The 15,251-nt window shown below is 36.7% G+C and overlaps 1 protein-coding gene across 3 annotated transcripts in view; it reads right to left on the reverse strand.

The window, feature by feature from the left end:
* Nucleotides 1-15,251, reverse strand: part of LOC131843700 (uncharacterized) — a 46,434-nt gene that overhangs the window by 1,434 nt on the left and 29,749 nt on the right. Inside the window, exons 17-27 of one of the 3 annotated variants that reach the window (XM_059192394.1) lie at nt 14,743-14,870; nt 14,275-14,369; nt 12,677-12,830; nt 12,189-12,350; nt 11,420-11,656; nt 10,567-10,626; nt 9,721-9,832; nt 9,190-9,290; nt 8,084-8,110; nt 6,603-6,670; nt 351-3,969 (exon numbers count right to left, since the gene is read on the reverse strand). In XM_059192394.1, coding sequence (XP_059048377.1) covers nt 351-3,969; nt 6,603-6,670; nt 8,084-8,110; nt 9,190-9,290; nt 9,721-9,832; nt 10,567-10,626; nt 11,420-11,656; nt 12,189-12,350; nt 12,677-12,830; nt 14,275-14,369; nt 14,743-14,870 — 4,763 coding nt within the window. Of the gene's footprint in view, nt 1-350; nt 3,970-6,602; nt 6,671-8,083; nt 8,111-9,189; nt 9,291-9,720; nt 9,833-10,566; nt 10,627-11,419; nt 11,657-12,188; nt 12,351-12,676; nt 12,831-14,268; nt 14,370-14,742; nt 14,871-15,251 lie in introns of all 3 variants that reach the window. The other 2 variants (XM_059192392.1, XM_059192395.1) reach the window with 2 other exon arrangements.

The following is a 15,251-nucleotide window of genomic DNA, read 5'->3' on the forward strand; positions in this document are numbered from 1 at the left end:
TTTCCTCTCATTACAGAAATTTAGCTTAATTTTTAATAGTATGTTACACTACTAATGTAACACAAGTTATAGTCACGAGACTTAATATTTACGACTAAATTGTGTATTACATAAATGAGTTTTAACTTATATCATTAGAGTACAATATCTATGTACATTTGAGAAAATACAAAAACACCACTGACAATCTAAATTCTATGGGGTACCTATGTATAACACTCTGTAAAAGCATTAGTGCTATAGATTTAATTCAAAAGCGTGAAGCGTGCACATAAAAATCAAAATATCTTTCACTTTGGGAAAGTTATATAATTATTTACGGAACATGTAAGTATAATAGTTATACACACCTTGATAATGAGTCCTTCTCAGTATCTGGCTTTCTAGTCACGCTGATTGAAATCTTTTTTCTTTGCCTTATTTTGTCTAAGATATTTTCTGGACTAGGCTCTTTTTCGCTTTCCTTTAATATGATAGCTGAATTTCTCGTTCTTTTTGGTCGATAGGTGGCATAATTACCAGGGGAATACATAGATAAAGTTCTATTGTATTTTTGTGAGTCCCTTATAATTCCTAGTGTAGAATCTTCAGAGCCGTCAGTACTATCTAATAGCGATTTTGTTCTAGAATATCTATGCGCGCCATAAGATGAAGGTTGATCGTAATCTAAGTAGCTTCTTGTTCCTGGATACTTTTTGAAGTCGCTTCTGTCGAGAGATCGGTATGTATCAATCTTATCATTTATTCCATAATTGTCGTATCTCAGTGTACTCCTAGGATTAACAGGTAAGTCTGTTATAAGAGATCTATAGCGTTCAGTGGATGGGGATATATCTGATGCGATGGAAAATGCAGGTGATAAATCATAAGTTCCAGGAGAGTTAGGTGAGCCATCGTATATTGTTGTCTCTGTGGGTGGCGAATGAATCCTAGCTACCGGATCGTACTCGATAGCTCCAGGACCTACTAGATTACTTTTTCGGCGTTGTTTCTTTTCGTTAAATCTGGAATAAAAACTTTTTCGCCGTATTCTATCAACAATATCTTCCTTTTCAGTTGTTAACGATTCGTGATTTCGCGTAGACTGATGACCGTTACTGTCAGAAGGCGATATAGGATTTTTGTAATCACTATTCTTATAATCACCACTATTGTCAGACTTCAGCTCAGAATTCGAGATAGTTGACCTACTTCTAGATCGACTGCGACTTTCGAGATCTATAATATCAGGACATGCGTCTCTCTGTGGAACCGTACCATTTTTATCTAAGTTATCTATTTTATTGGTGTCCTTATCGTCGGAAGAAACGTTTATATACTGCGGTTCTATCACAGAATTAGTAGGAACAATTTTTTTCACTCTTGGCAGTCTGGAGAAATCTAATTTTAAAGTATTTCTTAAATTCCTGGGTTCACTTTCTTTTTTAAGTACAGTTTGTTCTGCATTATCAGCTGATATACTATCACTTGCAGTCCTTCCATATTTGTTTTTGCGTCCTAAACCATTCAAAAGTAAGGAAGTTGGTCTTTTGGGTTTATCATTGTCTAGTGTTTCTGAAACAGAGTCTACATTATTGCCATTTTTGTTAGTGATATCCTTACTATCTTCAAGATTATCAGACTGGGATCTTTCGACAACCGGTTTAGCTTTCTCTTTTGGCTCGAATTTTTTAAATAAACCTAAAACTTTAGAAACTGTAGTCTTTCCGAGATTCGTATTTTGCGTATCTAGTGCCGCAACGTCAGTTAAAGTAACGGCTCTTTTAATAAGATTTGACTCGGTAGGAGGTTCTACATTGACGGGTACAGAATGTTCTCTTTGCACTCTGTTTTCCTTCGTAATACTTTTCTTCAGATCACTCGCAACGTCATTATTGTCTATTAATTTTTCAGGCGAGGCCGATTTAGTAGACGCAAATTTTTCTAACTTTTGACCTATAGACTGTAAAACAGATTTCTTTTTTGTGACAGTAGGTTTAGCTCCATCTTCAGATGTTTTCTCTTTCACTTTTTTTGTGACTTTTTTCTTTTCAGTAGAACTTTTAGTTTCACTGATGTTTTGGCTTCCTAAGTCAGCCTTTGACTTAGAAGAAACCTTTCTTATTATTTTTTTCTTTATAGTACCCTTCTTTTCAATGGATGATTCAGATTCTAAGGGTTTTAATTTTTCGTCTTCTTTTTTAGATGTATTACTCGTAATTTTAGTATCTACATTAGACATATTGTTATTTGTTCCAGCTGCTTCATTTACTTTCTTGTTCATTTCTTGATCTATTTCGGCTTTATCAGCATCGACATTTGTAATTACCTTGTATTTTTTAAGAAGTACACTATCACTTATATCCCCATCATCTACTTTTCTGTTTACATTTTGATCTATGAAATCACTATTGTTTAATGAATCTGATTTCATTACAGGTTCGGGTTTTTGGGTTTTCGGCTTGGGCAAAGTAATACTAAAACTGACTTCCACGTCATTTTTAAGTTCCTGGCTCGCAACTTCTTTGTGATTACTATTTAAACTGTCTTGTTTTTTGACGTTTCGATTTATCTGTACCTTCTCTGGCGATGGGCTACTAGTTGGATAACTCTTGGGCCTTATTAATTTAGATTCTTTTTGCGAAATTTTTTCTTTACTTTCATTTTCTATGTTTACAGAACATTCAGTAGAGGCATTTTGTATTGGTTCTTCAATTGATTCTAAATTTTTAACTGGATAACTCTTTGGTCTGGCTAATCTCGAGTCTTTACTTAAACTGTTTTCATCTAATCGTGAATTCTGTTTTGAATCGGTAAATTCTTTAAATGGTTTTGTTGGAACATTCCTCAAAAGCGAGGTACTATCTATGGCACTTTCTTTTATGTTGTCTAAGCTGGGAAAGAACGGTGTATTAGATCTGCTGCGTTCTTTTGCTGTTAATACAGAAATCGGCGAGAGACATTTACGGGGATATATTGCGTCATCTTTGAACGTATATTGACTGTCGCAACTATCCGTCGGGCTTTTTAGTGTGGACGAGGAATCAAACGATTTATTCTTCTTTTCTCTGATCTCCTTCAGAATTTTTTGTGTTTCCAATTCTTTTTCTTTTTTATGTTTGACATATACGTTGTCATCCGGAGGAGTGTCAAAGAAGTCTGGACGAAGAAATCTCGATATACGTTTTCTAGGTTGGTCGCCGGCTAACTTCATCGAGTGGCGCCTAAAACCGAGTCCAGAGCCGTAAGCGGCGACGTAGCTCGGCTCCGATATGATACTGCTACCGTCCGATGAGTACGAGTCGTCAAGCGACAGCGCCCGCTCGGGTATCAGGTACTTGCTGAGCAGCGGCCGGTCCGGAGTAGTACGGACGTTGCCGGGCGACTGACTCGTTTCCCGCACTTGTGACTCCGGTGCCGGCGGCGTCGTTTCTCTAGGTGTCACCGTCGAATCTCTAGATGATGCAGTCGCTTCTCTAGGTGACACAGTCGCTTCTCTAGGTGGCGCCATTGCTACTTTAGATGGCGCCGCCACTTCTCTAGGTGGCGCCGTCGATCGCTTCAATCGTGGTAAGGTACAATACTGGGAAGCGGGCAACTCGTATATCGCATTCTCTGTTTCTACTTTAGCGGAAGGGTCGTTGGAGGTGGGAGCCGAATGTGTGTCGCCGGCGTCCGGACCGCGCGGCGGGTGGATCGCGTCGGACGAGTCGGACGCGCCGGACGGGCCGGACGGGCCGGACGAGCCGGACGCGTGCAGCGAGAGCGTGCGGCGCAGCGAGCGGGCGGCGGCGGGCGGCAGGTGCGCGAGCAGCTGCTGCTGCAGGCGCCGCGACAGCGCCGGCGTGAGGCCGGACAGCGCTCGCATTTCCTTCTCCGAAAACTGTATCGAGCTCAGGTCCAAGTCGGACAGATCTAATCCGCTTTCTACGTTCGATTCGACGCTTTGTGGAGCCCGCGTGTGGTGCTTACCGGATTTCTTAATATTACCTGAAATGCAATCGAAAAACACACGTTTCGGTCATGCAGAATGCTCGCTGGAATGACGTATTTACAGTGTCGCTTTGCCAAAATTAATTTTTAAATTGGCTCCGTGGCACGATTCGGCAATAGAGCCGGCGCGTTGCGCTCGAATAAGGTAAAATTTTATAATGTTATAGTTAATTTATAATTTAAGAAGTGATTAGAAATCGAAGTCCACGCATTATTATCGAGACAGACGTCGATATGAATGGTTAAATGTTAATGAGAAACATGAAAACTAAATACGATCAAGTCGGATCAGATCAAACAGGAAGCTTTAGATATGCAAAACAAAACACAGATATATGCATTAAAATGTTGCTTTTGAATAAAGAGTAATGTACCAGAATGCAAACTAAATGGCTGCAGCGATGTATAATCACATTAAGGCATCTATTCTGGTAAACAGCCGCAGCGCACGGTGCGGAACACAAAACACATAATAATATAAATGAAGAAATAAATATGTTTAGTACCTATTCTTGTGTGGCGTTTGTGGCAGATTTGTGGTTGGCGCTGGTGCCGCTGTGAAGTGAAGATTTGGTCGGAGCATGCAGTGTAACGCGCAACCCAACTGCAACCACACCAACACAACCTCACTACTGCTGCGGGGCGCGGCGCGGGCCCGCAGCGCCGCAGTCCCCACGGCCCCCACAGTCCCCGCGGCCCTCGCCGCCCCCGCAGCCCCCGCCGCACCCGTAGCCCCGTGGCCCCCGCATCCCCCGCCGCACCCGTAGCCCCGTGGCCCCCGCCGCACCCGTAGCCCCGTGGCCCCCGCAGCCCCATGGCCCCCGCCGCACCCGTAGCCCCGTGGACCCGTAGCCCCTGCAGCCCCATGGCCCCCGCAACCCCGTGGCCCCCACTGCCCCCGGTATCCGACGTACTCGTCTTACATAGACTTCTACCACATCCACTAGCTACACATTGATGCTATGATCACTTTACAAACAAATTAACTGTAAGTCTGTTGACAATACTGTTCTTTTTTACTGAAATATTCAGGACAATTTGATTGATATTTTTTTCATATACGCAGTACTGTATTGCCACAGGCGATGCGATCGTGTGATGTAATAATGCCTTTTCGTGAACGTCATGCAAAATTTTGATACTACAATGAACTGAATGTCTATGACGACTGATAATAACGCAACATTTTCCTGCTAATGTTAGCGGGGAGGAGAAAATCAACACCTGCACAAAGAATGCTATTTGAATACACAAAATATAACACTACGATGCAAAACAATGTTAAAATTATTAATAAAAAAAATGTTAGTGAAATAGTGAAAATTACACACACTCGAATATTATGTATAGACGCGTAGTCTAGTCAGAGTAGAAGAGAACAATCTATTATTTCGGTTATTGCTCATATTAAACGACTCTGCCATTGGAAAACGTCACTAATATGTTTGCTGTACAACTCGAACATCGACGGCGCGGTATGGTATGAATAGTTAATTCATTTGTTTAGTGCAAGCTTTGTTGTGAGGTGTAGACCGAGCGAGCGGCGCTAACTACAGTGCGACAATGGTGCCACTATTCCACTCGGCTTGTTGCGCATGCGACAATACACTGTGCTACATTAACTATAATGAGAGCCTAATATGAAAGCCAAATCTTGTCAGGTTTTAAATTTAGAATTTAGAGGAAGTACTTTAACAGAATTCTTTTTGGACATTTAAATTACTGACAACATTATTTTATAGTTCCTCTATACGATCAGCCAGGATCATAAATGCCTATGGTGGGTAAGACGACGTACATAATGCCTCACCTTATTTTTTTATTGAATGTAGTCGCCTAGAAGTATGTTGTAATTTCCGCCAATACATTATATACATCAAAGGAATTTCACATGTGTTACCGGTTTTTTAGAAATGTTGCTCCTTTCCTTGTACCATTTTATGCTCTTTTTATTATCCACATATGTATGTTAAATATAAATGTGTAATGCAATTAATAAGATATGATAATTTTTCTGTTAGTTCTAATTTATAATTTTGTCTCAACACAATATTTTTTACAACATACGACATTATTGAAAAATTTGACAACACTTACAAATTTCTTCTCACTTTGAATGCTACATACTATAAATAAATATTGGAATAAGTTATATACAATAAATTAATGTTCGATCATTGGCATTTGCCAATAATCGATTGAACATTAATTGCGTTTTGTATGAATTGACCCATAACGGCTGATCATATAGAGGCATTATAAAAATTACAACATATTGAAGTAAGGACAGTGAAACCGCCAGTAACGGATCGTGTGCACGTGCCGACAAGCGTGGCTTGCGAGTGGGAAGGTATACGGAAAAAGTATCGATATTGAAGACGTTACTTTATACTTGATACTATAAATATGGTACAGGTACTAATTTTAGGCATAATGAATATGTCGCAAATTAATAATCAACAGTATTATCCATAGAAACGGATCGACAATCGTTTTTTATCGATGAAAAAAATATCGATACTTATTATTCGATACTGTAGGGGGTGTGGGCGGGTGTGGGGGTGTAACGTGGCGACGTAGCAACTATTGGCGACGTTTTCCGGCGAGCGGCGCCGCACCGCCACACTCACCTCGAGGCAGCGGCTGTCGCCCGAACATCGAGTCGAAGTCGCGTTCGCGGGAGCCCCACCCGTCGCGTCTGTACACATACAAACTATACATTAATACACACAAAACTCCATTATACGGCAACGGAGCGAATACATGGAACAGTTGAAAAATTAGAAATAAATTAATATCCTAAATTACGTATGCGGCCATCATGTTTACAGTATGTTATTACCTCGGTTGCAATTATTCTATGCCAGCGGTCTTCAAAGTTTGAAGCATTAGGGTCATAATGGTCATTCCAACATGTTTCAATGTCCAAAACAGTTTTACGATATTTTTTGAGACGACGCAAAATGCGAGAGTAAAGTAAATATAATATTAACTACATAGATAGTAACGTGTTAGATATTTAAGTACCATTATACGATGTATGTTTACAAATAACAAATTAAACTCTAAAAAACTTCAAACATTCGGAAGTAGCACTCTTGTGTATGTAGTAGCTTATATCATATTATAAGCAGTTCGAGCAGAATTAAAAGAACTCTGTCCTTACTCTTAAATACAATTGCTCATCATTATAATAAATATACATTTACGATTTCCTTTTTTTACTGTTTTAAAAAGAATAGATTTGCCATTACGATACTTACGTTTCAGAAACACTTCGTTTACTTTCCACATATCTATGAGTGCTGCATGTAAAAAGGATAAACATCAACTATATAAACCGGTGAAATGATATCTCAATATCATAAGTAGGTAACTTTTATTTTTAGACCAAGCTAGAATATTTTCTAATTTGTTTCTTTTTATAGTATAAGCAATATTTATTTCGAAATCATTATTTTTATAATATGTGTTTGTTTGAGCTCGTGTTAGTTTATTTCTCAATAAATTCTTATTTCTTTCTTTTTCTACATTGACTAAATCCATTCATACCACTGAATCGGTCATTTATTTAATGATAATTCAATTCATCATCAATTCATCAAATCAAAGACATAATAGTCAATGGTAATGGTCTCTCATGCTAACATATTTCATAGTATCAGTCAAGATTTTATGAAGACTCGCCATGTTGAAAGTACTTTGAAGATGGTAAATAGTAGAGTCCTGCTTAACGTACACTTTTGCTATGTTTGATCTTTTTTCATTGATAAAAATTTTGCGACGCCAAAATTTCACAGCCCGCGACTAGTTTAGCAATACTTGTACCATGACACAAGTATGTAAGTACTCTATACATGTAACTTCCATATTTCCATTAGGAAATATGTAAAAAGAAAGAATAAAGAAACGTGCTCATATATATATGCAGTCTGACGTGTATAGAATCAATGCATTGCTTTTATCGAAACGATCGTTGGTAGCGAGATTTTAGCGAAGAAAAATTGTGGCTATGTGAATATAACGTGTTATTTGATTATTTTATATTAGGAATGTTTACAAGCCGTTTCGTGTCACAAGACGTTTATTAGAAAAAGAAATGTATACTCACAAGAGGTGTCTCCTTGGTAAGTGAGGGCTGCATGCACAAAATTAAAAAGATTTTAGTTGGAATACAAAATTATAAAATCATGGTATCAGTACAATTCGGTGGAATATTGGCTTCATCTTCATTTAATTATACAGCCATGATACAAGCAATATATTACACTGTCATATTTAAATATTATAAAATTGAATAGAGTACGAATAGAAGACATATAATAATCCCACAATTTTTTACAAAGCTACATTATACATATCTTGTATTATCAATACATTAAATGGATCATAAATTATTTACCTAATCTATAATGATCATATTAAATAAAGAATAAACATATATGATACTGTAAAATAACGAAGTAAAGATACTTGTCATATTATGCATCATACAAAATATATGTGAAGTTCAAACATTTCCACTGAATTGTAGCTTGTAACTATATTCACAGCCATATGTAATAATGTTACATTAATACATTGTAACTGTTATATCTATTCTAATAATAAATGTAAAAGGTTTATTTCATGATCTCATAAATAGAAAAACCAAATAATATTTAATATTTTAGGCAGGAATACTAAAAACAAACAGAGAGAAACAATGCATAATATTTATCGTGATAACATCATATTATCTATTGAGAATATAATTTTTCTGGTTATTTGATCGTTATATTGGGAAGTAAATTCTATGACAGGGTTATTACATTATTATATATATAAGTTCACATCTGACCAACACTATCGAATATTGAGTATTGATGGACCTTCAAAATAAAAAGTACATCACTCAAATATACATGAAATAAATGAATATGATAATATTGTATCTTTTATTTAAAACTGTACATTACGATCAAACAATTATGATAGTGTAATAACCAATTTATGAAAAATATTTTTTTATTATAGTTAACGGCCCACCTGATTTTGAGTGGATACCGTCGCCTATATACGTGACCAGCACCACGGACATCACATCATCATGTGACGACCGTGGTGTGCCATGTGTTGCCATTTGCAGGAGTACCTAATTCAGACGCATTGTTCTCTCGGTATTGACCACAAAGTTAAATGTTTAAGCCAAATTGATATTATTATATATTGATGTACCTGTTAAAGAACGGTGACTGTAGATTGTTAAAGAGCGAATGCGGGTGTTGCGGGAATCCGGGGCCTTCTTCGCCGTTAAGGCGGTTCGTTAATGCTCGCACCTAAATTATACATATCTTTTAGAAATAAAAAACAAGTACTTGGAATATAAATATTTTACACCGAAGGTACTCTTTTTAAACGATAAAATTTCTTGACGATCGCCCAAAATATCGATATATATATAATATACCCGAAACATTTCGTTAAATTGAAAACAAGAGTTAGATAATGAAAAGTAGATTAGGTCAGTAACAATTATTATTAATCAATAATTTTTGGTGTCTATATTTCTGACAAAATGGAAAATTTATATTCCACGAATTCCACTATAGGAAATAATCTCTTAATAGCTGTGTCAGTGTGTGTTAGGCTCTAATTATTTCTCAATTTATTACAATTAAAAAATATAAAAGGAGCTCATAGGTATGTATTTACATATATGTACATACATATTTAACAAATGTCTGTAGCATTATTAAATGTACTGACCCTATGGAGTAGTGTTGAGAAAAGATTCTCAGCAGTGAGTATGTGGAACCCTTCATCCTCCTCGTCTTCTTCTCCAGAGCTCACCGACTCGGCGCGAGCGGCGCGCGAGGATCTGGAACAGTCGAATGATTCTGATTAATTTATTGATTAAGTACAATGATAAAATGCGATGACCACTTTGTACAGTTCACATAAAATATCATTAAGTCTGACTGTGGCATGGTAACTCCTAAAATAATGCAGCAAATGAATGTTTTCATTGTTATATGCGATTTACTACACACCAAATAACAATGTTTTTATATTAGACAACCGTAGACCGCGTCGATATAACTTTTATTAAAATATAAATAAATATAATTTATAAAATAAAAGTAGTCGAAGTTACTCCGTATAATATTAGCAATCTGGGTGTCCGAAGTGCCGTCCAGCCTTTTCAGCAATTAGCAGGAACAAGCAGACAGACAAAAAAATATATTACCTTTTTAATGTAAGTACCATATACACTTTTATGTGGATTTAGTAAAAAAAGCTGTTAAATTAAAATTACAAACTTCGATTTTATTTATTTGTATAGATTGTAATTGTGTATGTATGTTCGGCCATAACAATAGTCATAGACAACAATTCTCGCTAGTATCTATACCACCAAATAAATATAAAACTTGTGTTTATTATAACAATAATTAGATCGTTTTGTCCGTATATAATCTATTTTCTTCATATTTGTATTTTTTATATGACAACGGTGAATAGCAATCGCAAATATCAGCACTAACGTCAACATTTCTTTGAATATTGTGGGTTAGTCATACAAACTATGGAAACAGATAATATAGTAATTACCTCAATCGGTGCATATGAGTATCGTCTTCTTCTTCGGACTCTCCACCACTGACTAGGCTGCTATAAATAATAAGAAGAAGAACCATAAATACAACTAAAATAGTTATTTCTAAATATATCGAAATAGAGAAAACAGGTTTATCTTTTTGAACAAATCTAGTTCAATAAGTAATATATATGCTTGTACGAGTATCTTATTTGATGTTTTCATGTATGTCCTTTTGTCAACTAACACTTTGTATTATTTTTACAGCACTCAACAGTTGTTAAAAGATTTGCAGGTGTCATATATATATATATAATACAATCTATATTTGTTTAATACATTTCTGGTGAAATAAAGATTAAATAGAAAAATATAATTTAAATATATTTTTTCTGCATCACACTGTACATTAGACTTAATATCTAGACACCAATATATTTTTAAGGCAGATTATGATAAATGATGACTCCTAAACACATACACAACACAACACATACGAATAATCCGGTCATGGCAGAATAGTATGCGCTTCCCGTGCAGCAGCCTCCTATGAATGCAGGTATTCATACACTTTCTATTTGTATACCTGTTTTGTCAATTTTGCATTTTATATACCTTTTAGACGCCCAACAAATATTAATAATTATTCTTATACATAAAATTCTCGTATCACAATGTTAGTTACCATACTAGTCCGTAACAGGTTGATTTTTATTTTTTTTATAATGTTGCATTAAAAATACATATAACCATAAATTATCACCCTTCTACCATTAAACTCTAAATTTTAATAGCATTATTCATTTATATGGCAAACAACGATTGTCGTATCAACTAGTACATATAAGTATATGTATGTATATATACCTGATCCTTCTGGGCTTGGGTGTCCGCTGCATCCTGCCGAGCGAGGAGAGCGAGGAGAGCGAGGAGAGCGAGGCGTGCGCGGGCGCGGCGTCTGGCTCGAGGCTGCGCTGGCGCGGCGTCACGAACCCCTTGCCCTCCACCGCGATCGGGATGATGAACTCGCGCGCGGACTTCTTGATGGGCTCGCCGGGGCTCGTGCACGCCTCGCTCGCGCTCGACTCCGACGACACCAGCCGTCTGGTTTGGTACGCATTTATGCTTATTTATGAACTTTTATCGACAGTATTGTACAATAACAATGGTACGTGCCTGTCTACCCTAGAAACCAATAACAATTTAATTGCTGCTTTTAATTGACACATTATTTCACGTGCGATCAGCGATCAGGAGCGCACGCGATTTAACATGGATATTCCAGCGTGCGCAATCGTACGCTTTTTTACTATTTGTTTTATGATCGCGCATGAAGTGAGTATGTTTCAAATCATTTCAATTTAGTTTTAATTTTTTTTTATATGCCAAACAGATTTTACAAAATGTTTGGAATTTGTATCGATGCGTACACTAAATAAAAAACGTTGTATGAAAATCGCACACACAACTATTGAAAGGTGAACTAACACAGAAACCTACTACACCGTCAAGACCATTAATAAACAGAAGAAAAATGAAGGAATTCAACAATAAACAGTAAATAAACATAAACGCATCGTTTATCACTGACTAATCACAAGTCAAACATACTATGAGTCTTACTTCGTAAACATACCTGAGTGGTGTTTGCGAGAGCCTGGGGGCGGCGGGTACTGCCGCTGGTGCTGGTGTCGCCGGTGTCGCCGGTGTCGCCGGCGACTGCGGCTGCGGCTGAGGCGACATCGGCCCGTCCTCGGGTGCCACGCGGATCGGTATGATTCGCTCCACAGACACACCCCTATCCAGCAGTACATATCTTTATTTTAATAATCATAATTAATCTTCTATCAACACATACGGAAAAAAATGGTAATAGAATAAAAAATATTATATTATATTTTTATATAGGGCAGTAGAAACTGTAATACCTCTCCCAATTATTATCCCGTCTACAGGTGTCATTCTAACGTCTTTCAACACTAGCCTCAAGGTAGTAAGTACTAAGTATTACAACTTCACCCGTTGAATTTTCACCCGCATAGATAAGTCTATCGATAAGGATATATAAAGAGGGGGTCTTTTTAATGTTTTAATAAAAAACCTTTTAATAAAAAAAATATTAACCTTGGACGATGATCTTCAACACGGTGTTGGGCTTCGGTACGGAATACACGCGACGGCGCTGGTGCGGGCGCGGGGGGCGTGGGGGGCGAGGTAGCCGATATGAGTGAGGCCACGCCCGCCGACGACGAACGCCCGTATGGCACCGGTGGTTTGCCTGGATATATTAATAAAATTAAAAAAATAGGCACATGTTTGCTTTATCCATTATTATCGTCTCACTTACAGGCCACAACTACTGAACAGATTTAAGTGAAATTTGGTACACAATTAGTCTAGATCCTGAGAAAGCACATTGGATACTTTTGAATGCGGAAAAAGTGTTGTAAGGTGGTTGAAATGGTAATTGCAAGATTGTATAAAGGCAACTATTGAAGTGTCGTATAAATATAGCTATTGACGTGTTGTATAAAGACAGTTATAAAGGGTTGAGTTATGAAAGATTGTATGGCAGTGTCATCATTTATGAAGCTAAAATGATGAAACTTTTTCATTTGGATTTTATTGGGTTAGGTCATTAAATACTTTTTTAATTATTTGGTCAAGGTCACTATTTTACGCAGACGAAGTCGCGGGTACAGCTAGTCATCTATAAATTCATCCAACCTATAATATGCTTTTTTACATACATAACATTTGTTTAATATAAAATTTGAATTGCCTCTCTGTCAGATTTAGCGTAGCTTCTGGCAGTTTATTATAGAATCTCACGCAATTACCATAAAATGAATTACTAACTTTGTGTAGACGACATTTGTGTGCACATTTGATTCTTTAAAGCATTCACGTAATGACTCTCTAGAACCCATACCATAAATAGAACGTATGGCTCTCTTTTGTAAAAATAAATATAGTATTTACATCGGCAGCTTTACCCCATAGCAGTATGCCATATGACATAATGCTATGGAAACAACTAAAATATACAAGTTTTGCCGTCGCCACGTCTATTAATATCCTTATCCTTCTAATTGCATAAGCAACAGAACTAAGTCTACTGGCTAATTTTGAAATATGGGGCCCCCATTGTCGAGTCTACTGTTATTCCTAAAAAAACTGTATCATTAACAAAATTTACTATTTCATCATTAAGAAATAGAAATTATTATATATATAGTCTTACATTAGGAAGCGTGAGTTTAATACACTTAGTTTTGTTAAGTTCAATAATAAATTATTACATGTGAACCAATTTAATATAGCAGACATAGCATATTTTACATCGTCTAATTGATTACATTGGCGACCTATTTTAAACACTAACGAAGTATCGATACACCGAACCGTCGTATAACAACATTTATAATAACATCCCAGGCCTTTCAAGTAGTCATAAACTGTTGAATTTGATAAATTTAACCTCAATACGATCCCACGTGTTGTTATTCGACGGTTCGTATCCATCATTGCCTTTATCGCGTCTTTATCAGCTTCAACCGGCCTTCCCGAGCGTGGTGCATCTTCGACATCAAAATTGCCGAATCGAAATTTAGCGAACCAATTGATTGATATTGGTTGATATTCTTAACGAAAGTCAAGGATTTATTTTGTTCCACAATATTTTTTTTGCCTACAGACTAAGTATATATTGTTACCAGTACGTATAGCTGATGATATGATGTCCCGCGCAGCCCGTCTGCGGTTCTCTTCACCAGCTTTCTCCTCTGCTAACTTCGCCATCGAATTTTGTAGACTTCTGAAATATATTTTTTTATAAAAAACCATAGTAAGCAGATTAGCAGACAGATGGAATATTTATCAATGCGGAATCAGTAAGAAACTATATTCAATCATAATCATTTTTCAAGAATTATTAAGCTCTTTTCTTTAAGGTTTCAATATTGTATCAGTTCAAAAATACTATTGCTGGAAGAACTGAAAAATATCATAATATCTAATATACAAAATTTGTTGTAATAAAAATAACTAAATGCATGAACAACTAACAGTATACACATTTAATTAATAGTTCATTGAGTAATAATAAATTGACTTTGCTCACTAGATGTGACTTATTAATATTATCTTATTTAGCTATGAACATTATATGTAGGAGAGTGGTTTCTTACCTTCTGGCATCCTGCAGCAGCACGCCGGGGTCTTGTGGAGCGGAAGAGTGCGACGGCTCGCTGTCAGCCTTCTTCACACCACGGCCGGTACCATTGCCACCCAGACCGACTTCCTCCGACGGGCTTTGCTATATAAAGAGGCTCTAATCAGTGTTTAACAAATAAAGTCTGCAAAAATGTTCTAGCGGTAATTAATTACGTTGCAGTAGTTCGTGTAAGTTTAGAATCATAATACTTAGATTTAGATAAAAATAACAATAAATCAAAGTGTACGCAAATGCAGTTGACTGAGAAAAAATGGTCATATATTTTTAACACAAAATAAAAGAAGAATGAACCAATCCCACAATGTTGTTGTCGATTATTTTTTTTTAGATGTTTGGGGAATTAACTGCTCACGACGAAATTTAATGTATAACACAACATTTCGGATACAAAGAAGAGAAACAAGAAAGATGAAGATAAGTTCCTGGTTTTTATGGAATTTTATAAGGCTAACCCAACCGAAA

This window comes from Achroia grisella, unplaced genomic scaffold (assembly GCF_030625045.1).
Source record: "Achroia grisella isolate CSIRO2021 unplaced genomic scaffold, CSIRO_AGI_Agris_v1 utg327, whole genome shotgun sequence".
In the NCBI taxonomy this organism is placed as follows: Eukaryota; Metazoa; Arthropoda; class Insecta; order Lepidoptera; family Pyralidae; genus Achroia; species Achroia grisella.